The 23,525-nt window shown below is 41.4% G+C and overlaps 1 protein-coding gene across 1 annotated transcript in view; it reads right to left on the reverse strand.

Moving 5' to 3' along the window:
- PGM2L1 (phosphoglucomutase 2 like 1) overlaps positions 1-23,525 on the reverse strand; it is a 50,991-nt gene that overhangs the window by 5,412 nt on the left and 22,054 nt on the right. Inside the window, exons 6-13 of the mRNA XM_075546273.1 lie at positions 14,045-14,238; positions 11,934-12,123; positions 11,516-11,613; positions 10,655-10,835; positions 8,906-8,999; positions 8,457-8,586; positions 8,032-8,221; positions 1,558-1,691 (exon numbers count right to left, since the gene is read on the reverse strand). Of these exons, the coding sequence (XP_075402388.1) occupies positions 1,558-1,691; positions 8,032-8,221; positions 8,457-8,586; positions 8,906-8,999; positions 10,655-10,835; positions 11,516-11,613; positions 11,934-12,123; positions 14,045-14,238 (1,211 nt within the window). The remainder of the gene's footprint in view (positions 1-1,557; positions 1,692-8,031; positions 8,222-8,456; positions 8,587-8,905; positions 9,000-10,654; positions 10,836-11,515; positions 11,614-11,933; positions 12,124-14,044; positions 14,239-23,525) is intronic.

Here is a 23,525-nt window from a genome sequence, read left to right on the forward strand (position 1 = left end):
AGTCACTTCAGACAGCTCCCTGATCCTGAGGTGGAGGCAGGTCCCCGAGCCGGGTCCCTTTGGGGTGGGGGTGCTGTGGGATGTACTGCTGCCTTTGATTGTGATGAACAGAGATGTGGATAGAATCAAATAAGTGGAACAAACCCTAAAAAAAAAAAGTCCGCCTTTCAAAGCCGTCAGCTTAGATGTTACGCATGTCTAACACGCTTCTAGGAACATCTCTTTAAAACTGCCTTTACATGGTCCTTTGAAATGTAATACACGTCAGTTGTTATTGCTTCCATAATCATGCCTTATTTTTAAAGGGTACTTATTTACATATAAATATATGTGTATGTACCAAAGTGTAACCAAATACAGGTAGTCTCCGCTTACAGTGTTGTTCTGTCCCGAGGGGTCCACTCAGTCAGTTCTGACATAATGGAAAGGAAACCTCTTTTGTTCTTAAAGTTTTCATTATTACTGACTTTCTTTTTAAATTAAAAGGTCATTTTATTGGGGCTCTTACAGCTCTTATAATAATCCATACATCAATTGTATCAAGCATATTTGTACATATGTTGCCAACATTATTATCTAAACAGTTGCTTTCTATTTGAGCCCTTGGTGTCAGCTCCTCTATTTACCCTCATTGTTGACTTTTATTACCAGTATTGTAACAAATCCTATCTTTATTTGTCATTTAGGGGTTGGCATGAGAATGATAACATTATAAAACTGCACACAGCAACACTGTACATAGTACACATTACTAACAATAAGATGTAAAAAAATGTTAAAAGCCCACAACCCAGAACAAAACTGGAATGGTTGTAGGTGTGGTATGTCATAATTCGAGGATATTATTAAGTCGGGAACTACCAGTATAACATTATGGAATTAGTTTTGCTTTGTATGACTTCAATTAAGTCGTTTTATTTTCCCCACAAATGGAAATAAAATCTACTCTTAAAATGCACAGATTAGAGAAACACATGATGCATACATCTGGGACCCTGAAGGCAGTTCAAAAGCCCCTCCAAACATCCGCGGGCAGCCCCTATCACAGGCAGTGGCCCTCACTGTGCTGGAGCACTGACCTAACACAATTACTCCAGTCAAGTCAAGTTAGCCACGCTGAGGCGCTTCAAAGGAAATAAACGGGGCTGAGTAAGCCAAATTTTAAGATCTAGAAAATGAATACTTGGTAGTAACAAATTATTTGTTGATACAAATTCACTGTAATTTAAAGAATCACTTCTCAAATGGTACCACCACTTTGGAGAGCAATCTGGCAGGTCCTGGAAGCCAAGGAACAGTGAAGAAGAAATGCGCCGACCCCTGTGGGACGCCAGACTGCTGTTTCCCCATGGACCTAGACAAGCGGCGAACTGTTCAGGGAAGGGTTGGGAGAGATGGAAACACGGCCTTCAAAAGTCTACAGACCTAGATGGAGGATGGGTCAAGGAACGATAGCTTCACATTGTGATATTTTTGGTTTAATAAAGCATTCTGTGATTTTTTTTTAAGCAATACATTTTGACTATCTCATGTTTAAGCGTGTGCATGTCAACTTACCTCTGGTCTGGTGATGCACACATTTCTGCATAATACTTAATCTTCGGTTCTGTCCCGCTTGTCCGAAGAGTAGCAACGCAACCATTTTGAAAAGTGAATGTGATCATCTGGCTGTTTTTGCTCACAGGCAGCACCTAGGCACAAATGCAACAACAGCTTGATTACATCTAGTATCTCTTTGCTTTTTCAAGAATTAGAAAATATGAAGGAAGACTATTTAAATAAGAGCTCATAAACATATCATGTAATGAACATTTATAATAATAGTTCTAAACCTCACACACACGTTCCCTGGGCTCAACAATAACCCTGAAAGCAAAGGGGTGCCTCGGAGAGAGAGGGAGTTATCCAAGGCCGCGGCTACGCGGCACATGAAGCAGTGGAAGCGGCCGGTCTGTTCCCAAGTCCACTCTGCTCGTGTGCCTGCAAAGGCGCTTTGCAGCTTCAAGACATTTCCACAAGTGGCAGGTCAGCGGTCTCCAACGCAGAGTGCACACACCCTGGGGGATATCCAAAGTAACCTACTGGGGCCCAAAACTCTATTATTTAAACTTTCATCCTAAACATTGAGAAAGAGCTTAGGCTTTCCTGATATTTAATGCCCATATGGACTGGCACCGGGATTCTCCGGGCCCTCAGACCAGTCTATCAAGGAATGTTGGGACACTGTGGAAGTGCATGACCCCTCAGCTGACAGTGGCGCCCTCACATCGGGGTCCTGAGATCCCTCTGGTGACCAGTGGGATGACCATATACCAGTTGCTAGACGAGGCCTTCCTGCCTGCTTTCTCACTCACAAACCACCCACTCGGCCAGTTCTATCTATCCTGTCCTTTATTTAACTCACATTGGGGGCAATGCTCTCAACCAGTACTGCAGCAATGTTAAATTCAGCCTACCATCCTTTTCACATAGAGTGCTACAGCAGCACCTGCCGGGAGGTGTGGCCCTCTTCCCGACTCTCCATACCTGTCATTCATTCTTCCCTCGCTCCCGACTCCAGCTCTCTAAAGGAGACACGCCTTCTCACTTCCACACCGAGCGAGCTCCTGTTGCTCTCTCTGTCTGGAACTCCCTGTTCCTCCTGATGTCCCTCTAGAATTCTTCCCAGAACCGCCCACTGTACCATCTTCCCCAAGCCTCTAAAGTCTGAACTAGGGGTCCCTGCTCTGCCTGTGTTCCGTGGTACGCATCCATTCCCTGGTGGAACTCTCATGATATTGTAAAGCACTGCATAGTCTGCTTCCTCTCTGGGATGTTTCTGGAGTGCCCAGACGGTGCCTTTGTCCTTGTTTACTCACAGAGTGCCCGTGCCTGTAGCACAGTAGGGCTTTGGTACACACCTGCTGAACACACAGGTAAATGTCGATCTGTAATGTGCAGAAAGAGCTCAAGAAATCGTGGACACTTAATACTTATGTAATCTTGGGAATAACAACATCTGTCCTCCTAAAAAGCTGTTGGAAGTGTCACAGGAGCGCAGATGAGAAAGCACTCTGGATACAAACAGACTTGAAAACCAAGTAGAAGCACTGGTTCTTCGAGCAGCTTATAAAGACACACACACGCATGCCTACACAGAATAGCAACAACTGAGAGGGGGGTAACTGTTGACTAGATAAATGTACAAAAATCAGATGTGAGTAGCAGTCTGTATGAGGGGTTGCACATCTAAGAGAGATTGCAGGCCTCCCCAATACATTATGCCCTTGACTCTCAAGACAACACTGAGCGCAGCTAGTTCAGTGCTGGGCCAACAACAGTGATTTGGAGCCCCAGTGGCACATTGGGCTACACATTGAGCTGTTAACCCCAAGGTCATCAATTCAAACCCACCAACTGCTCTGTGGGAGAAAGAAGAGGCTTTCTACTACTCTCAAGATTTAGTCCGGCCCGGAAACTAACAGGGGCAATCCTAACCTGTCCCCTTCAATGTTGCTAGGAGTCATAATTGTCTGGATGGCAGCATCTTTTTAGGGGGGTGGGGGGAAGGGAGGGGGCTGATAACAAAACTAGCATGTTCAGCAATCTCGGACATAATATTTACTGAGTATCTTATGTACACGTGGAGCTTTGAAGGGCTGAAGAACATTTTGTCAACTGATATGTATAACACAATGATAACCGAAGGTGTTGGTATTAGGTGCTGTTGAGTCGATTCTGATTCACAGTGACCCTGTGTACAGTGGAACAAAACACTGCCTGGTTCTGCATCATCCTTCCAATCAGTGCCGTGTCTGAGTCTACTGCTGCAGCCACTGTGCCAGTCTACCTTGTTGAAAGCCTCTCGCTAATTTACCACACGCGGTATTTTATCCAGGGACTGGTCCCTCTTGATGTATATGAGAAAAAGTCTTACCATCCTCACTTCTAAGTAATATTCCAGAGGTTCTCCTTCCAAGACAGATGTATAAGCTCTTCTGGCAAACAGTGGTCTATTCAGTATTCTTTCCCACCGCCACGAGGCATCAACTCTTCGTCGTCTTCCTTACTCACTGCCCATCTTTCACAGGCACGCGAGTTGCTTGAAAATAAATAAGCAGGGCTTGGATCAGGGGCACTTTTGTACTCCAAGTGACATCTTTGCTCTTCAGTGGTTTTTTAAAATTTATTTGTTATTTTATTAAAAGATTTTGTTGGGGGCTCTTACAGCCTACTCTTTAATACTTTAAAGAGGTCGTGTGTAGCAGATTTGTCCAGTGCAGCATGTCTCCTGATTTCCTGATTGCTTCTTCCATGAGTATTGATGGTGGATCCAAATAAACTGAAATCTTGGGCAACTTCAATCTTTTCTCCATTTATCATGATTTTTAAAAATTAGCTCAGCTGTGAGGATTTGTGGTTTATTTACACTGAGGTCTAGTCCACACTGAAGGTGTTAGTATTTGGTCTTTACCAGTGTACTTCAAATCCTCGTCACCCTCAATAAGCAAGTGATGTTGTCTGCAAGAAGCCTTACTCTAATTCTAATGCCATGTTCTTCATATAATCTAGCTTTTCGTTTGCTCTGCATTCAGATTGAATAAGTATGGTGAAAAGAAACAAGCCTGACCCACATCTTTCCTGATTTTAAACCACTCTGTATATTATTGCTCTGCTGGAAAAGCTAAGCACAGGTTCCCTTTAGGCACAATATTCTGGAACCCTCATTCGTCCCAATGTGGTCCATATTTTGTTCTGATCCTTGAGGTTGAATGCCTTTGTCTAGCCAATAAAATACAAGTAAACATCCTGCTGGTCTCCTCTGCTGTTCCCCAAAGTTCATGTGATGGCAGCAGCCTCTCATTTAATGGCCTCTTCGGAATCTGGCTCCAACTTCTATCAGTTCCCTGTCTATATCACCATTTAAAAATGATCTTTTGAACATTTTACTTGCCATGAATAATAATTAACTATATTGTTATGAATTGTTCAAATGCATGCATTCTGTCGCGTCTCTTTGCTTTGGAATGGGTACAAATGTGGGTCCCGTCCAGTCAGTTGGCGGTCTCCCATATTTCTTGGCATCGATCGTGAGTGCCTCCAGGGCTACATGCGCTTGTTGGAAATGCCCAGTTGGCATTTTCTTCATTCCTGGAGGCTTGCTTTATGCCAGTGCCTGCAGTACAGCTTACATGTCTCCTTTCAATAACATCAGCTCTTGATTACATGCTACTTCTTGAAATGGCTGAACATGGACCTATTATTTTTCATCCAATGATTCTGTGCCTTCCTTCGATGCTTCCTACATTGTTCAATACTTTGCCCATGGAATCCTTCATCCTGTCACTTCAAGGCTTGGAGTTCTTCTTCACTTTTTTCAGCATGAGAAATGCTAACTATGCTCTACCCTTTTGGTCTTCCAACGCCAGGTCTTTGCACAGTTGAGTGCTGTGGTTGCCTTTTAAAATTTTCCATTCTGCTAAGTTCAAGAGCAAGTTCCAGAATTCTTCGCATATCCATTTTGGTCTTTTCTTTAGTTTCTGTCTGTTTCATGGCCATTTTTCTTCCTTCATATATGATGTCATCATATCAATCCTCTGGAATCTGATCATTAGTGTTCAATGTGTCAGATCTATTCTTGAGGCCACAATACAACATTGAATATAGCCCACCTGAATTAGAGGCCATGCGATGGTGATGGTGTCTAAACTCAGGTGGGGTACATTCAATGCTGTAGTTTGGCTCTTGTGGACTTGTTTTCTTCAGCTGCACCCTGAACTTGCATAGGAGCACTTGGTGATCTGCTTCACAGTTGGCCCTTGGCCTTCTTTTGGCCGATGATACTGAACTTCTCCATTGTCTCTTTCCAGAGATAAAGTCAATTTTATTTCTATGCATTCCATCTGGCAAGGTCTGTGTGTATGGTCATGGTTTACATTGTTGAAGAAAAAAATATTTGCAATGAAGTCACTGGTCTTGCCAAATTCTACCATTTGATTTCCAGCTTCATTTCTATCACCAAAGCCATCATTTTCTTTCTTCTTTTTCCTCTTTGCTTCCACCTTTTGCATTCTAATCACCAATAATTAACAATGCTTCTTGATTGCATTTAATTGACTTAAGATAGTGGTTGCTGTGTAAACTGGAATAATAATGGTAACTGGTCTGTCTTATAGGTGTGTGGATATTACCCTATCACAGACAGCATTCTACTGCAAGATACAGCTTGAAATGTTCTTTCTGAGGCAGAATGCAACACTATTCCTCTTTCCCTGGCACAGTAAACCATATGTTTGTCTCATTCAAAATGGCCATTGCCAGTCCACTTCAGCACACTCATATCTGGGATACTGATCTTTTTGCATTCATTTTTATAACTTCCAATTTTCCTAGATTAAGACATCATATAATTCAGGTTCTTCTTATTAATAGCTGTTTGCATCTCTTTCTCATCATTTTGAGTCATGTCACATCAGCCATGACGGTCCCCCAAACTTGGCTCCTTTCTTCCATCAGGGTTGACTTTTCTGTGAGGAGTCAGCTCTCCCCTGGCCATATTTTGAGCACCTTCTAACCTGAGGGGCTTAACTTCTGGCAATATGTCAGACAATGTTTCAGTGCCACCCACAGGTTTTCAGTGGCTAATTTTTCAGAAGTTGTTTTTTTTTTCCAGTCTGTTTTAGTCTGGAAGGTCCATCAAAACCTGTCTACCACAGGTGATCCTGAACATATTTAAAATACCAAAGCATGGTTTCCAGCATCACAGTAATATACATGCCACCACGGTACAAGAAACTGACATATATGAGACAGAAAATAACAAATTCCAGAAGAAAGGCCCATCATGCAATGAAACATCAGAATATGTCTGATTCAGGACCAGTGGTGAGAGTGGCGATACTGAAGGTGTGGTAGAAAGGGGAACCGGATATGAGGATCTACATATAACGTCCTCCCTGGGGGATGGACAACAGAAAAGTGGGTGAAGGGAGACATTGGACAGTGTACTATACGACAAAATAACAATTTATAAATTATCAAGGGTTCAGGAGGGAAGGAGTAGTGTGGAGGGAAGGGGAAAATGAGGAGCTGATACCAAGGGCTCAAGCAAATGTTTTGAGAACGATGATGGCAACAAATGTACAAATGTGCCTGACATACAATGTATATATGTATGGATCGTGATAAGAGTTTGTAAGAGCTCCCAATAAAATGATTTAAAAAATAAATAAAATTTAAAAATTTTTAAAAAGATATCTGATTATGGGATGTGAGGGCTATGTGGAGGAGGTGACATCTGCTTTGTCTTAAATAATACTGATGTATGGATCTGTAGCAGTAGAAAGAAGATGCTGACGAAGGAACGAGCTTGAACAGAAATACAGGGGAAAGTTGAGTGTAAGAAACTGCCTCTCCAGAGGTGTGCCCAAAACCAAACCCACTGCCAGCCAGGCAACTCCAACTCACGATGGCCCTCAAAGAACCCTTGTGGGCCGCTGACACAGTTATTCCCCAGGAGTGGCTGATGGTTTCAAACTGCCAACCTCGCGCTTAGCAGCCCAATGGTGTAACCAGCATGTCACCCGGGCTCCTTATCCAGAGGTACAGGGATAGGAAATTCAATTAGAAATGGAAGTTGGGTGCTTTGCTCAATTGATGTATGTACGGATTGTGATAAGAGCTTTATGAGCCCCAATTAAAAGATTAATTTTTTAAAAATCCAAAAAAAAGAGAAAGAAATGGAAGTTAAAATAAGAAAGGTGCATGGTTTTGAAATGATGAAATGTTTTTAGGCTTCATTTTCAACATTAGTTAGCATCAAACCATACGCATGCACATACATGTAGTAGACAATTACATACATACGCACAGATGATTATTGGGGGCAGTGAAGAAGACACAATCAAAGGGAGAGAGACTAGCTAGTCGACCTACTGATGCTCTAGAGAAAAAACAATGGATCTTAGTCTTAAGAAGCTCATAAGTTTAAAGGCCCATCATTTTATTATTGTATGAATTATTAAAATTTTATTTTAAAAAATGGGTACTCACTGATTTCTTATTAGGCTGGCTGCTATCATACCCAGTGGTAATGTCTCGTATGTGCAATATGGCAAATGTTCCACAGTATTTTGGATATTCTTTTGGAGAATCAAAGTTGCGAAGTCTTTCAAATATACTTTTGATGGTAGATGGATCATAACATAAGAAATATGAAGTTTTTGAAATATGATACCCATATCTGCAAGAGATTTAAAGTGTCCAAATCAGATTTCAGCTAAATCCTTAAAACATTAAGTATACATACACACAAATATATTAAAGATAGGCCTATTACAGTTTTGTGTAGGAAGTGGTAGCCTCTTTAATACTTCTTTTGAAAATACTGACTAGTCAAAAACAAATTTATAAAGCTAAGTGTAAGTCCCGCCAAAAAGAAAAACCTAACACGTGCGATTCTTAACAGCACGACTTACTTTTCGTAAACCTTAATCAGCTGCTGTCCCAGTGTGATGCTCCTGGTTTCCAGGTATGAAGCCATCTCGGCCACGACAACAGCTGCACTCACGCCATCTTTGTCCAAAACCGAGGTTCCGCACAGAAAGCCTGCGGGCAAAGCTGTCTTTAGAAAGGACACTCTCAGAGGAGAAGGCGCGCTGGCCAATCATTCACTACTTTTGCATCCCTTCAGAAGGGCCGACAACTACAACAGCCTGGCATCAGAGGGGGCTCCTCTGTCCGGAATGTGTCAGGGGCCTTCAGACTCTTCCCCAGGTGAAATGCATCCTCTCATGTCTGAGTTCTTCGGGGTTTGTATAACTCAGAATGCAAATCCAGAAGGCGAAAACGCCTCTCCACAGAATTACCATATTGTAAAAAAAATGTTCTCAATCAAATTTCAAAGGTCTTAATATTGACTACATACCAATAGACTCTTCAAATGCAAAAAGGACTTCTTTCCCATTTTCCAGGAGGTCTTTTATCCTACTTCCAATCCATTTAAAACCTGGCAATGTTTCCTGAAATGCAGAGGAGGCCACTCTAGGTAAGTGACTCTCTCATAAATACAGATTAGAGAAAAAAACCTGTCCTTAAATGCCCACAACACTACATGCTCATAACCTCCCATTATGGTTTTCAGCCCGCAGTGTTTTATAGTGGTACATCTATAGTCATAAAGTGCTATGAATACCACCTGCCACGACTCATTACTTACTACTTACTGAGCACAGGAGGGATGTACACCAAATATGATCCAATATTTGTAAGTGGTGACACGAAGAGTCACAGCGTGACACGGGTGCACCCACACATTATGACCATCTACTAAGTATCAAGCATTGGAATAGGTGCTTTCCAGCCATTATCTCCTAATGCTACAAAAACTGCTGAAACAGAGGCTCAGGGGTTAAGTAAATCTGCCCAAGCGTAAGCTGCATATAAAAGAAGGAGCCAGGATTTAATTGCATGGCTCCTCAGAAACTGTCCTTTAAGCTGTGTGATTACTACTGACATAAGAGTACCTATCTAAGTTGTGACTCAGTCTCCCCAAGTAAGCAAAGGTTATGAGATATTTTTACTTAAGTCCTTTCAATGTCATCACAACATATGCTTGAACTGACTGTGACTATGGTACTGTGGTCACCTGATGAACGTCTGCTCCCTTTGAAGACATGAACTATTTTAGAGTTGACAGAAAGAGTGTATCATAAATAGAACTCTAGAGCTTATCACTAAGACTCCTAATTTACCTGGCTGTCTCCTAAAAGACAAACCAGCTGCCCCTCCCACTCCCCTTGCCCCACATCAAACATAAGCAAGCACAATTCACCATAGTGGTCTTTAGAGTCATCCCTTCCTGTCTTAGGCTCTGTCACAGACACAGCAAGGACAATATTGCTATCACTGAAATCTAGCATCTTAGGCTTCTGGGTTTTCCTCCTTGGTTATGTACATTTTAGAAAGGCGAAGTAAGTTCTCTCATCAAGCCCAGAATGATTTTCTTTTATTCAGCCAATAAATTGGCGTTATGACAATAAATTAGTAGCATGACTATTACTTAAGATAATACCCAATTGTGCCATTTCCACTGGCACCTGGCACAGATGGCAGAGTCAAGGCAACTCGGTGGACATTAATCTCACAGCTTCGAAAGTGACCTCTAAAGATCAACTTAACTGTTTGAAGCTCACCAGGTTAATGACCTGTGTTGAGAGGGGCGGGGCACTAATTATCTTTTGGACATGAAATCATAGGGTCTCGTAAGCTACAACTTAAAAATAATTACTTAAAGTTGCTTAAGACTGCGCTGAAAGGGCTAACTAAGAGGTTAGTAGCACCTACAGTTTGGGGTGCCGAGTTTATAGTATTGATAGGGCACCAGGAGCCAAATTTTCCCAGGATGAAAATGAGATATTGCTGGATAGAATACCACCCATTAATGCAATTTTAAAAAGAAAATCTTATTCCCAGAAACTGAACTGCTCACACACGGAATGAATTTGGCTCAAGGTGTCTGGACGATCAAGGAGAATTTCAAAGTGTTACCAGAATTAGAAAAAACAAAATAGGTGGAATGGTGAATGAAATCAATAAAAAAATCAGTTTTGATGGAGCGATGCCTTTAAATTAGAGAAACAAGAGTGAGAGCAGCAAGCACACAGATGATTCTTACTTCAAAATGAAATCCTTCTTTAAGTGCAATTGCCTTGAGGATTTTAGAAGAGACGGTGGTGGCTAACATATACACATTCTTCACATCAGCACTCCTGGACTTGCTCTCCTTCCAGCAAGCAAACATCCACCACCCAAACAAGGCTGCCAGTTCATTGCCGGTGAAAACTTTCCAAAGACCACTGTGGAGAAAATTAAAATCTAAATCCACTGGCTCCATGAGCTGAAAACAATTAGAATCCTTCAGATAAGAAAAAACCCCAAACATTTTCACATGGGGTCTTTGAGAAGACATTGACTACTATTTTCCTTGATGGTGCAGGGGTGGGCTTAGGAGGTAGGCATGCCTGCAGGGTCTTTTGGAAAATTATGACCTTGTTGTTTTTATTCCATTACCCAATAAAAAAAAAAAACCCAAAACATTATGACCAATGTTTCTGCCTACCTGTGTAAGGGCATTTGTCACAAAATAAAAATGACAAAACTACCCAAAGGGAAACATCAGGTAATTAACAAATAAACTGGTACATCAATATGCTGGGATATCATGCTATTTGAAAATTTACTATTTTCAAACAACAGTTAAGGACAGGAAGGACTGCTGGTTATATAACGTTAAGTGGAAAATAATCAGGATGTAAAACTATATATAGTATAATCACAGTTTTAGAAAAACAATGATCTCTCTAAATATCTACCTAGATAAAACTTTGGAAGGAAATATTAAGATATCATTATATAATAGGGCTTTGATGGTGGAGCTTACAGAAGATTTATATTCTTATTTTTTCATGAGCCTATAAAACTTAAAATACAAGATTGTTTTTCAGAGTTTCAACTGTTACTAATATAATCAACTTACTTTTCCTGACGTTCCGCTGCTGCCAGCCGATCTGCATCTGGATCTGTGGCTAAGACGATTCGGGCATTTTCTTTCTCTGCTAATCTCAGAGAAAGTTCCTGAAACAGTGACCCTAAAGTTAGGTTATCCTGAAGAAGTTAAAATCCAATGTTAATATGCTAAATGGCGGCGCAATGTTAATCCCACGAAGTCTAGAAGGAATGTAATTTGGCTACCCTTAGAACAAGACATCTGGAAGTAGGGACACCCACCACCGAGATTTCAGCTGAAAAGAATAAGGCTCCAATGTAAATATAGACCATGTTAACTAAAGTGGTTCTTGCTTTTTTAAAATAACTTTTGAATTGTCGCTGTGTTCTGCCTATCCTGGTGAAGTTTCAGAAATGTAGACTAGATTAAATAGACATTTGAAAAATACCAGCACAGACTCTCCTTCTTCAGGATTTGGGCATTTCACGGTAGAAAAGTCTGGATCGGGGTCTTTCTGTTCCGGGACTGGAATTGGGGGCTTAAAGCCAAACACGCGAAAAGCCTTCTGAACATAGTCATGTCCGACGCCGTGAAAAGACGTATGAACAAACTTCAAGGTGGTCTTCGAGTTTATTTCCCTGTAGAGAAAACAGTCACTCAGTCAATATCAGCAAAGGTGACTTGTGATTTAATGAAAGACAGACAAATTCTGAGCAAAAGCGATAAAAGCCTTTAGCAGAGGCCTAACCTGTCCCCACCCTTCCCCCCCGCCCCCCCACAGCCCAGCTACGCAGTATTAACTTAAATATCAAACGATTTTTAACTCAACAGCATGCTTTGGGGTTCAGCCCTTTGACCTGCATCATGAGTTCCTTCCATCTGCTGGGCTGTTACCTGAGCAGCTACTGTCTTATCGTCTCTTACTGGAACAGACACAAAAACTTCCTGACTTTTCTTACTCTCCAACAGGCCCCTCCTCCTTTATGCCCAGCTTAGATCCCGTGGGATCTAACTGATGGCTGTAAGTTTATAGACATATAATTTCAGTTACTTTGATAATACCTCAGCCTTGCTGAACCACTCCCTATGTCTGTTTTCCAGGTATGCACAAAGCCGAGTATATGTTGACTGAATTTTCTTGGTATTAACATGTTTCTCTACCCCCCCACTTTTTTCCTATAAGTAAGTAGTTGAAGCTAGAGGCAAGATTAGATTTGGCTAAATTCTTTTGGCAAGAATAGGTGCTGTGTAATTGCTATTAAATCACAAGGGTGGCAAATATGTTTGCCTATCGGAATTTTAACAATGTTAAATTTTGATTGCTCCTTAAAAAAATCAGTGATTTCTGCTCTTTATGTGAATTGTCCCATCCTTGCTCAATGGGAGCCCCTTCAACTTAGGTTCTGTGTGTTGATATGACCCCAGTATTTTGGTTAGCGTCATTGTTTTCTGGCAAAAGATGTCTCCCAAGCTAATTTACTGCAATCCCTGTGCTTGTCCTGGAATCTGCGATTTATCCAAGGAACCCCGATTCCTTTCCGTGGGAAATGGTATTTGAAACCACAATATGGACTTTAGGGGTGAATTCATAATAATATTCTAAATTTAAATGTAAAGGTATACTTAATTGTTTCCTCCTTTGGTATTTGAAGTTTATTACAGCTGGCAGCATTTTGCTAGTAACACTGCCCGCTTGTCATTTTAGAAGGAGAATCACTCTGACAGCTTGATGGGAGCATTTCTGACAGTAAAATACACTATATAAAAATCAAAATTTATGTGGTCAGATGGGGAAATGTATCAGCAAGCCAGGATTCTTTCTAGTAGAACAAGCTTTATGTGAGGGTCAAATACTAAGGGAAATTTCATGATTTTCCCTAAAGAGTGTGTGTCCTTTAAAACACAGTGAGTGATATAACTCACATAGTATATAATTTACCCATCTAATGTACACAGTTCAATGGCTATGTCTCTATTCAGAGTGGTGTAACCATCACTACAATCCACCGAGAACATTCTTATGACCCTCAAAATAAACCGCAGCCCGGAGTCCTCCCCCTCACAGCCTCCCGATTCCCATCAGCCTGATGCAACCCCGAGTCTACTTTCCACCTCTGTAAATTTGCTGCTGCTCAGCAGTTCATATAAATGGAAACTTATAATCCGACGGGGCTGCAAAAAGTTCATGGAAGAATCCCATTATTTATTTCATTTTCCCAAGAACTTTTTGAAGGCACTTTGTATATAGTTTTGGGGTTTTTTTGGTGAATAGCTCCTTTCACTTAGCATTTTCAAAGTTTACCCATGTGTATATACCACGTGTCAATACTTTATTCACTTTCATTGCTAAATCGTATTTCATTGTGTGTATATGCCACATTTTATTTATGCACGCATCAGTTATTAGGCCTTTGGGTTGTTTGTACGTTTTTAGCTCTCAGGCGTAAAGTTTTAATATTTTAACTTAGGGAAGAGATGAGCTTTTAAAATCCACTGTGCTCCCTCTTAACTAAAAACTACCTTCCGAGGCAATACTCTCCTGTGCTCCCACTTGGATACCTGTGAAAACATATCTTTTTGAGATCTTCCATGTATCTTTTACAAATGTCCTGTAGAGGATCTTTCTTCAGTGGGCTGGTATCCACTAAATTATCATTCCAGGATCCAGTCCAGGGTTCCACACATTCTTCTATGCATTTCAGAATTTCTTTATCGTGAGGAGATGTGATCTGAGCACCAGTTTCCCAATAAACCTGAGTGAGAGGTAAACACAGCGATGATTACTTTAAATGTTTGCTGGCTTCTTTTGTTTCTATAGTGGAGATCTTTGACCTTAACCAATCAAACTCAGTCAAATAAAGGGTGCCACGAGGAGCCTAATTTAATAAACACCACAGGATGTTGATGCATCATTTTTCTCTTTTAGCAGTACACTTTAAAATAATGACACAAATATCTTAAACATGGCACCATTATGACAGCATTAAATATACATATTCCATGGTGTTACATTACACCCTTAGATCTGTAGATATGAAATATAATCCTAAAAAGAATGGAATGTCCCATAAAACTTGGTATTATGCATCTCTAGCATCACAAAATGGTTGTCATATAATATAGAACAATTCAGTTATAAATTAAAGATTTATGTCATGCTAGACAGTCAGGGAAGATGATTAGCATGCTAATTGCTCATTTACATTCCAATACGTTGAAAGTCTGCCAAGTAGCTAGTTCAGAAAGACTTTAGAATTTACACAAAAGGCCAGAAAATACATTTCTAATAACTAGCCGTATATCAGATGAACGTCTACAGTAGGATAAGTATACTGAGACTACGATGCATGTGCTATGAATTCCCTCCCTCTCTTGCATCCTAAGTGCAGGGAAGAATAATTTGAAAGTCAATACACCACGCTCTATGCCAAGTAATAGCCCACTCACTGCTATGGAATCGATCCCGACTCCTAGAGACCCTGTTCAACAGAGTGGAACTGCCCCCATGGACTTCCGAGACTGTAAGTCTTTATTGGAGTAGGAAGCCTGCACTTTCTCCTTCGAGTGGCAAGTGGTTTCAAACTGCTGACTTTGTAGATAGAAACCCCACGTGTGCAGCCCACTGAAAGCACAAACCCACTGCAGCAAGTCAATCCTTACTCCTGGCGACCCAACGTACGCTTCTGAGCCTGTGCCTCATCTTTCTTCCACAGAGTGGCTGCTGAGTCCCAACTGCTGACCTTGTGGTTAGATGTGCAATGCTTATCACAGTGCCACCAAGGTGACCTGAAAAGGCTTCCTCTATAAATACCTCAAAATGCTACATAAAAGTACATTTTTAAAAAATGACCACAATGCATAGCTAAAACAAGTAAGTCCCTAGATAGCACAGCTCAAAAGGGAAGCGGTAACTCCAGGCAATAAGGGAAAAGAAAGAAATGCAGAGTGATGAGGCAGTAAACGGGCTGATGTAGGTGCCTGGGGCTTGGGGACTGTCCAGTTACTTGGCTCTTTGCCCATGTGCAAGGAAGGCAGCTGGAACGGAGACCCTTTCATTGAAATGGGATCCATGCAAGGTTTCACTTCCAGTGAAACTGTAGAAAACGTCGGCCTCCTGCTATGGAGATGAGGAGGAAGCTTGTCTGTCTCTTTCTGGATTCTCTAAGCCAAAACCACCCTCATTGCTACTGAGGTGATTCTGACTTATAAGGACCTTGTCTTTCTCTCACGGAGCAGCTGTTGGTTTCAAATTGCTGACCTTGCTGCTAGCTGCTCTACACCTAACCACTAATTCCCAAACCAAACACCCTTAAGATTCAAAACCTGACATCTGGACCTCTACTCTCCTAGGATAAGAACTGACAAATTAATACAGCAATTGCTACAGGACACTGATAACTGTGAGGATATGCAAAAACATTCATTGCCATTGAGTCCACTCCAACTCATAGCGACCCTAGGGGACGGAGTGGAGCTGCCCCATGGGGTTCTGAGATGGTCACTCTTTACGGGAGTAGCAAGCAAAGCGGCTGGTGATCTCAAACTGCCAACCTCGCAGTTACCAGCCCACCGGGGTTCTCATGTGACAGATACTTAAAAATAAACAACAATAACAAACACTGCTCTGGAGGGATGTTCCTATATTCTAAGCCACTAAAAAAACAGATTTCTTCAACAAACCCTGAAATCTCACAGTGCAAATTTTAAAAACAAGAAAAAATTCCTTGTCTATCTCCCTGTCCCTTCTTGTCTTGTTTGTAGACATGATGCCTAGAAATAGAGCATCCATGTGAGGGCTACATGTAAGAAAAAGACCACAAATCACAGAGATGGTAGCCCCGGCATCGCTGACCATGCCAGCAGCCACCTATCTATGGGCTCTTTGTTGCATGAGCAATATAAACTACTATCAGCTTCAGCCACTTACTGGGTTTTCTGAACCTACAGCTGAAAGTACTGTATCCCTAATTGATAAAAGGCAAATCCATCCAATAAAATACACTCAACCTGGGTTGGAGGTTCAAATCCACCCAGGGGGCCCTCAGAAGGAATGCCTGATGCCCTATTTCCAAAAATGAGTCATCAAAAACCCTGCAGAGCATAGCTTTCTTCTCCACGACACACAGGGCACGGCCGTGCGGTGCAGCCGGCCTCACAGGGACTTGCTCGGTCTCAGGAAAGCTGCTTTTCCTACATGTGTAAGATGATATCAGAAAAACTAAAACGAACTTGAGAATGCCACTGAAGGGTCTAAAGTCTTAACAGACTAGAATGACACATGCTGTCCTTGAGCAGGGAAACTTACAAATAAGGTACAGATGTTGAAACTCCCGAAATCAATCTACAAATGTAATGTGATACTAACAAAGATCCCCATTTTTTTTGTTTGTTTGGACAAATAGAGTCTTAAAGCTGATACAGAAAGATGATCTGACAAATGGCCAGGAGACTTCGGAAGGGTAGGACCATGAAGGGACCAGCATTCATTACTAAGTTATACAGCTCAGTAGGAAAGAGTCTGCTGCAGGCATGCCATTCAATACAGCGGCACACGAGACCATTAACATACTCCAATGCAATGGGAATGAATTTAGAACGAAGGCAGAATTTCAAACGAGTAGAGAAAAATCAATACTGTAGGGTCAGCTGAGTGGCTGTGAGAGTGGGGGGAAACGCTGTACCTCATTTCAGACTAGATAAAAAACATGTGCCAGTAAAGATCAAAATTTTCATGTAAAGAAAAGGAACCACACAGAAAATATGGGGAAATTTTATGGGATTATCTAAACAAGAAAAATTTTCTTAAGTATAACAGAACCTAGAAAACTTAAAAGACTGATATATTAAATTTTCCAGCATGGAACAATATCATAAATAAAAAATGAAAATATGTATCTAAAGAGCTTCTACAAGCTAACAGGTAGAGAGCAATGGCCAAGAGAAAAATGGGCACAGCTTTTACTACACACTTATGAGGAAGGGAAACATAAGCATCTTGAAGCACTAAGTGAAAGGTTGGCAGTTCTAACCCACCCAGAGGCACCTCCTACAAGATGACTGGCGCCCTGCTTCCAACACTCAACTGAGCCATTCAGTGCCACAGACACGGGCTGTAGGGAGTTGGAAGTGACTGGAGAGAAACGTCGGCAGCACCGCGAGGGACGAGACAGAGCGCTGGGGAGAGTATCAGTTGGTACAGTACCCTGAGAGGAGGAGGATGCCAGGTCATTTGTGCAGATTCCCTTTGCCCCAGGTGCCCCACTTCTGGACATTTCCCCAGAGGTCCGTTGGGTCTAACAGAAATATGATGTGAGCCCAAATGCAACCCACCTACATAACTTCAAATGTTCTAATTGCCATGTTAGTGTAAAAACTGGTGAAATTAATTTTACTGTATTTTCTATAACCAATATATCTCAATTAATATCTGCATATAATCAACTTAAGATGGAGATATTGTACCTTCTCCTGGACTAAGTCTTCAAACTCTCAAATGCATTTTACATTTGATGCACATCTCACCTCAGATGAGCTGCCTTTTCAGTCCTCGGCAGCCACAGGTGGCTTGTGGCTGCCAGATGGCGCCACTCAGATAACGTAAGCAATAGCGCAAACACCAGCTCACAGGGACTGAGTCCTTATCAGAGCAGACATCGTGCGAGGCACTGTACACTCACTGTTTTCCTGACTCCTCACTCTCATCCTATGATGTTGGTTCTAATATTAACCCTGGTTTATGGAAAGGAAAACAACCACAAAAAAATCCCAAAGTAATTGCCGTTGAGTCGGGAAAGCAGAACTGCCTTACAGGGTTGCCAATGGGTGATTTTTCTAAGGAGCCTCTAGGTGAACCCCAACCTCCAGTCTTTCCCTTGGCAGCCTGCATGGCGACCATTTGCCTCAACCCTGGGATTCAGGGAAACTGTGTCACTTGCTTAAGGTTTGAGTGGCAGAGATGGTGTTTAATCAAACATATGCTCTTGAGAACTGCCTTTCTGTGTGTTCTCTATAAGAAAGATGTGTGCAGATAAAAACACTGGGTTGTTTTTGTGTGTGTAAGTTGCAGAAGACCACAAACTGAAATGTTCATCAACAAGGGACTGGCTAAATAAAGTGAGATCCATCTACACAGCAGAATACTATACAGATTTTAAAATGAAGATACAAGAGGGCTTCCAGAAGCTCATGGACAAATTCCACCAGCTTTTCACTCCATTCTCCCATGAACTTTTTGAGACCCATTCTATACATGGCAGTCAGGCACACTTTTTACTCTGAAGTTGCAGATATTACATTGCTAATAAATTGAAGGTTTGTGGCGACCTCACCTCAAACAAATTTAGCAGTGCCATTTTTCCATCGGCAGGTGCTCATTTTGTGTTTCTGTACTGTTTTGGTAATTCAAACAGTATTTTCAACATTTTCATAGGGTTACTGCACATTTAATCAACTACAATATCATCTACTGTATATACTCGAATATAAGCCGACCCAAGTATAAGCCGAGGTACTTAACTATTACCTGGGAAACCAGAAAAACTGATTGACTCGAGTATAAGCCTAGGGTAGAAAATGCAGAAGCTATTAGTAAGTTTCAATAATCAAAACAAATGAAAATAAAATTACTAAAAATTGAGACATCAGTGGGGTAATATATTTAAATTTATTTTAAATAAAAAACATAAATAAAAGGACAAGTCATTTAACATTAGTAAACCAGCACACAAGTGGAAAATAGGTTCAACGAAAACAATAAGGTATCAACAATGATACCTTAAGAGTTCTATTCCCTGAGCTCAATGAGCAACCAAGCTAAAATGTAAAGAGTTAAAATTCTTCAAAACTGGATTCCTCATCATCATTTGTATCCCAATGCAGAGCTTCAGCTTGTGTGAGGTCATCACAGACGCTGTCCTCACTGAGATCACTGTCATCACCATCATTGCTGTCATTTTCATACAAAGCGCAGTCTTCACTGCCATCCACAGCATTACTAATACTACATTTCTGGAAGGCACGTTGCACCATGTCTTCTGGAATGTCTTCCCATGCATCTTGAACCCACTTTGCTATTAACTCTATGTCAGGCTTCATGAGATTTCCTCCTTTTGTTAGTCGAACTTGACCAGATGTCTTTCATGCCACATCCTTCATGCCACATCCTTCGCACACGGTCTTTAAAAGGCTTATTCAAACATATATCCAGAGGCTGCAGTACAGATTGTAAGCCCACCTGGAATAACAGCTAAAAGTAACTTTACTAGATTTTGCCAGTTTTTTTTATGTCATCCAACAGGTGGGCTCTTAACATATCACAAACAAGTAATATCGGTTCCAAATTTCTTCCAGCCATTTTTGTGTTCCATCTTCATCCATCCAGCCTTTAACATGTGCATGCACAGTAATTCTTTGTGGGAAGTTGATCTTTTTAGGCAAGGTCTTTCTTTTAAAAATAATGACAGGATGCAGCTTAGTTCCATTAGCCAAACATGATAGAACAACTGTAAAGTGCTTTTTTCATTTCCTGTGGTTTTGAGAAAAATGTTTTTTTCTCCTAAACTTGCCACAGTTCTGTTGCTTGGAAGATCAAAAGTCATGGCAATTTCATCCATATTCCCAATATCTGCCAGGTCATAATTATAAATCCTTCTTTGTTTTATAATAAATGACCAGAGTGACATAATTTTTCTTCAAGGTCTTGTGGCAATTTCTGGGAAATCTTTGTTCTTTGTCTCAACCTATTCATGAAGCGGGTACACCATCCTGCTGACGTAGCAAATTTTTCAATCCTGGTGCTTTATATTTGTCATCCTTAGCCATTTGTAGAGCACGTATGCGGATTCCCATGTGTGTTACGCTGTAATCATTTTGACGACACTCCATAACCCATTTATGCAATTCACTCTCTAGAGCCCCATAAAAAGACATTAAATCACGATGAGCTTTTTTAGCTTTTGGAATCTGTTCCAAGTCAGCCTTCATTTTCCGCCACTCCCTCACTTGCTTTTCGTCAACACAGAATTCCCTACTTGCAATACTGTTATTGCTCTCTTCTGCTCTTGACACAACCTTCATTTTGAAACCAGCCTCATATGACCAGCATTTTTGTTTTGGTTCAAGAGTATCCATTTCCAATAGGATAAAAAAACAAGACTTTGAAAAAGAACTTTCATGGTAATTACCCCCCTCCCCCTGTGATGTTTTAGCCCGGGGATGGGTGGGGGGAGGATGTCTGTGCATGCAGGGGATGCAGGATGTGAATTAACACAGAGAGGAGAGACGGAGCGCAGCCACAGACACATCCTTACTAGTTCAGCTGTCGGCATAAGTGAATCACTATGGGTGCTTCTGTGAATTGGAGCCGTCTACGTCATAGGATGGCTCTGAATGGTTAGATGTGAGTAAACAAACATTCAAAGCCCTGCAGTGTCAGCAGGGCTTTGAATGAACAGCAGAGAAATGGCAATCATCCGTGAGATAATGAGATAATGGGCGCTTGTCCTGTTACCTGGGGGGCCCCAGTGAGATGTTACAGTCGCTGGGGTACCACTGACCCGTGTATAAGTCGAACCCCAGTTTTTCAGCACATTTTTGGAGCTGAAAAACTTGGCTTATACACGAGTATATACGGTATTTTAGAAATCACACTAAAATACAGTTTATAGAGCTTTTATCTGTATGCACTGCAAAGCCAAAAAAATGCATGTGACTTGTGGTAATATTTACTTTATTGTGGTTGCCTAGAACCAAATTTGTTGCATCACTGAGGTGTGGTTGTTTATATATATTCATATTGAATAGTCATATGTATATATACATAGAGAATATGAATCAACTCCAAGCCATACTGCTCTTTAAGGACAATCAAGACAGAGAACACTATATAGTGACTACTACTTATGTAAAATAATAGAGGAGTGACAAATACATGATTTCTAAGAAGTGGTGCTGACAGGTGGGGGTGGAAGAGATACTTCTTAGTGTTTAGGTGTTTATACTGTTGGGTTTTTGTGTTTGTATTTGAGAGAGTTAAAAAGATTCAAAACAACAAAAATCTTTGAAGCATGTTTAATATCAATAAACATTAAGACAGATTAAGTCCTTCCCTATGACCCTCTATTTGGCAGATGGAGGTGGGTGGAGGTCACACAGGTCTATGCTAACAAGAAACTAGATAATGACAGAGAGTGGTAAGGGTTGTGAATGAAGCAAGCAGAATGATGAGACCATTAGTGAGGGAAGCCACTATACATAAGATGGCAAGGAATGCCTCTTCAGGGAAGCACCGTCTACCAGAACCTGATGGACCAAAATAAGCACGTCTGCAAAACTGGAGAAGCGCCATCTAAGCAGGGGGGAAATAAACAATGACAACGGTTCAGAGGTAAAAAGGGATGGAGGGGCAGAAAGGAGCAGCAGTGTGACTAGAATTTAGTGAACAGAAGAATGAAATAAGGAACAAATCACAGGGAGGATACAGATCTTGCAGACTTCTCAAGTCTCAAGGGAGGGAGTTTGGGTTTAATTTAAAGAACGAGAAGCCACTGAAGAATTTTAAGCAGGAGAGTGACATGATCTGGTTTATTTTCCTTAAAAAGATCATCTGATCACTTTATGGAGCCTGCAGGAGAGAAGTGGGAAGAGGAGAGACCAGTAAGGATGCTGTCATTCAAACAGAAAACAGCAACAACCTGGAAAGATAGAGACAGAGAAGAGGGGCCGAGATGGGCAAATTCAACACACAATTGAGATTTAGAAACTGTAGAACCGTTAACAGAGTGGATGTCAGGAGTAAAGCAAAGGGGGGTAATCAAGATTGAGTTTGGGGTAATGTTGGGATGGTAATGTCAATTTTCAGAAATGGGAGGGCTGGCTGAAGAACACTTTGGGGTGTATACAGCAGGGTGGGAGAGAACCAAGCCTCTGTTCTAGAGACACTGATTTTGAGATGTCTGTTAGATCGGAATGGATATCAGGTAGGTCATTTGATATAGAAGTCAGATGCTCAAAGAGGAGGCCAAATGCTTAGTTTTATTTGACAGTTGACTTCTCCCTCCCTGAAAATCTCTTATCTCCTTGGTTTCCAGGACACCAGCCTTTCTTGGTCTTTGATCTCCTATCACCAACTCCTCTCCCCCATTCCCTTAAAGGGGCTATTCCCTAGACTCATTCTTGTCCTCTTTCTGGTCCACACTGTCTCTACGCTGCTCACCCAAGTCAAGGATCTCCAAAGACTTCTACCCAGGAGTCTCACAAAGTATGTGGGGAAATTTCCAATTCTATTTTTCCATGAACTTTCCAAACTCCTCTCATATATGTGCTGACCCCCAATCTGCCATTTCAGCCCAGAGGTCTGAACAGATCTATGTATCCAACTACCTGGTTGGCCACAAACACCTCAAACTTAGTATGCTTTGAACTGAATCAGCACAAAACAACAAAAAAGGCAACTCAGTCCAAAAATGGGCAAAGGACTTGAATAGGCAGTTCACCACAGAGGCTATTCAAATGGCCAACAAGCACATGAAAAGACGCTCAATATCACCAGCCATTACGGAAATGCAAACCAAACAGAAGACAACAGGTGTTGGGGGGGGGGGTGCTGTGGGGAAGGCACGACTGAGGGGAGTTTAAAATGAAGCAGTCATTGTGGAAACAGTTGAGCAGCCTTAAAAAAATCGATGACAGAATTATGATCTGACCCAGCAATCCTACCCTAAATGCAGACCCACACTAAGGGAAGGCCATAGCACACACCAAAACCCGGCACTGCTCCCAACAGCCAAAAGGCGTTAACAACCAACATGTCTGTGATTGGGTTCTTGTGCCATTGTCTTGGCACCACTGTCAGAACATCTCATTGTCTATGTCCATATTTTGTTTATTGAGTCGTGTGGGAATGGACATTGTGTTAGACCGGGTTGTCTAGAGAAACAAATCCAGAGACACTCATGTATATATAAGAAAGAGCTTTATCTGGCTAGACCAGTGGATGTGCACTGGTAGTTAGGAACTTGAAACACAGGGAATCCAGGGAGGG

The sequence above is a fragment of the Tenrec ecaudatus genome, chromosome 4, assembly GCF_050624435.1.
Source record: "Tenrec ecaudatus isolate mTenEca1 chromosome 4, mTenEca1.hap1, whole genome shotgun sequence".
Classification (NCBI taxonomy): Eukaryota; Metazoa; Chordata; class Mammalia; order Afrosoricida; family Tenrecidae; genus Tenrec; species Tenrec ecaudatus.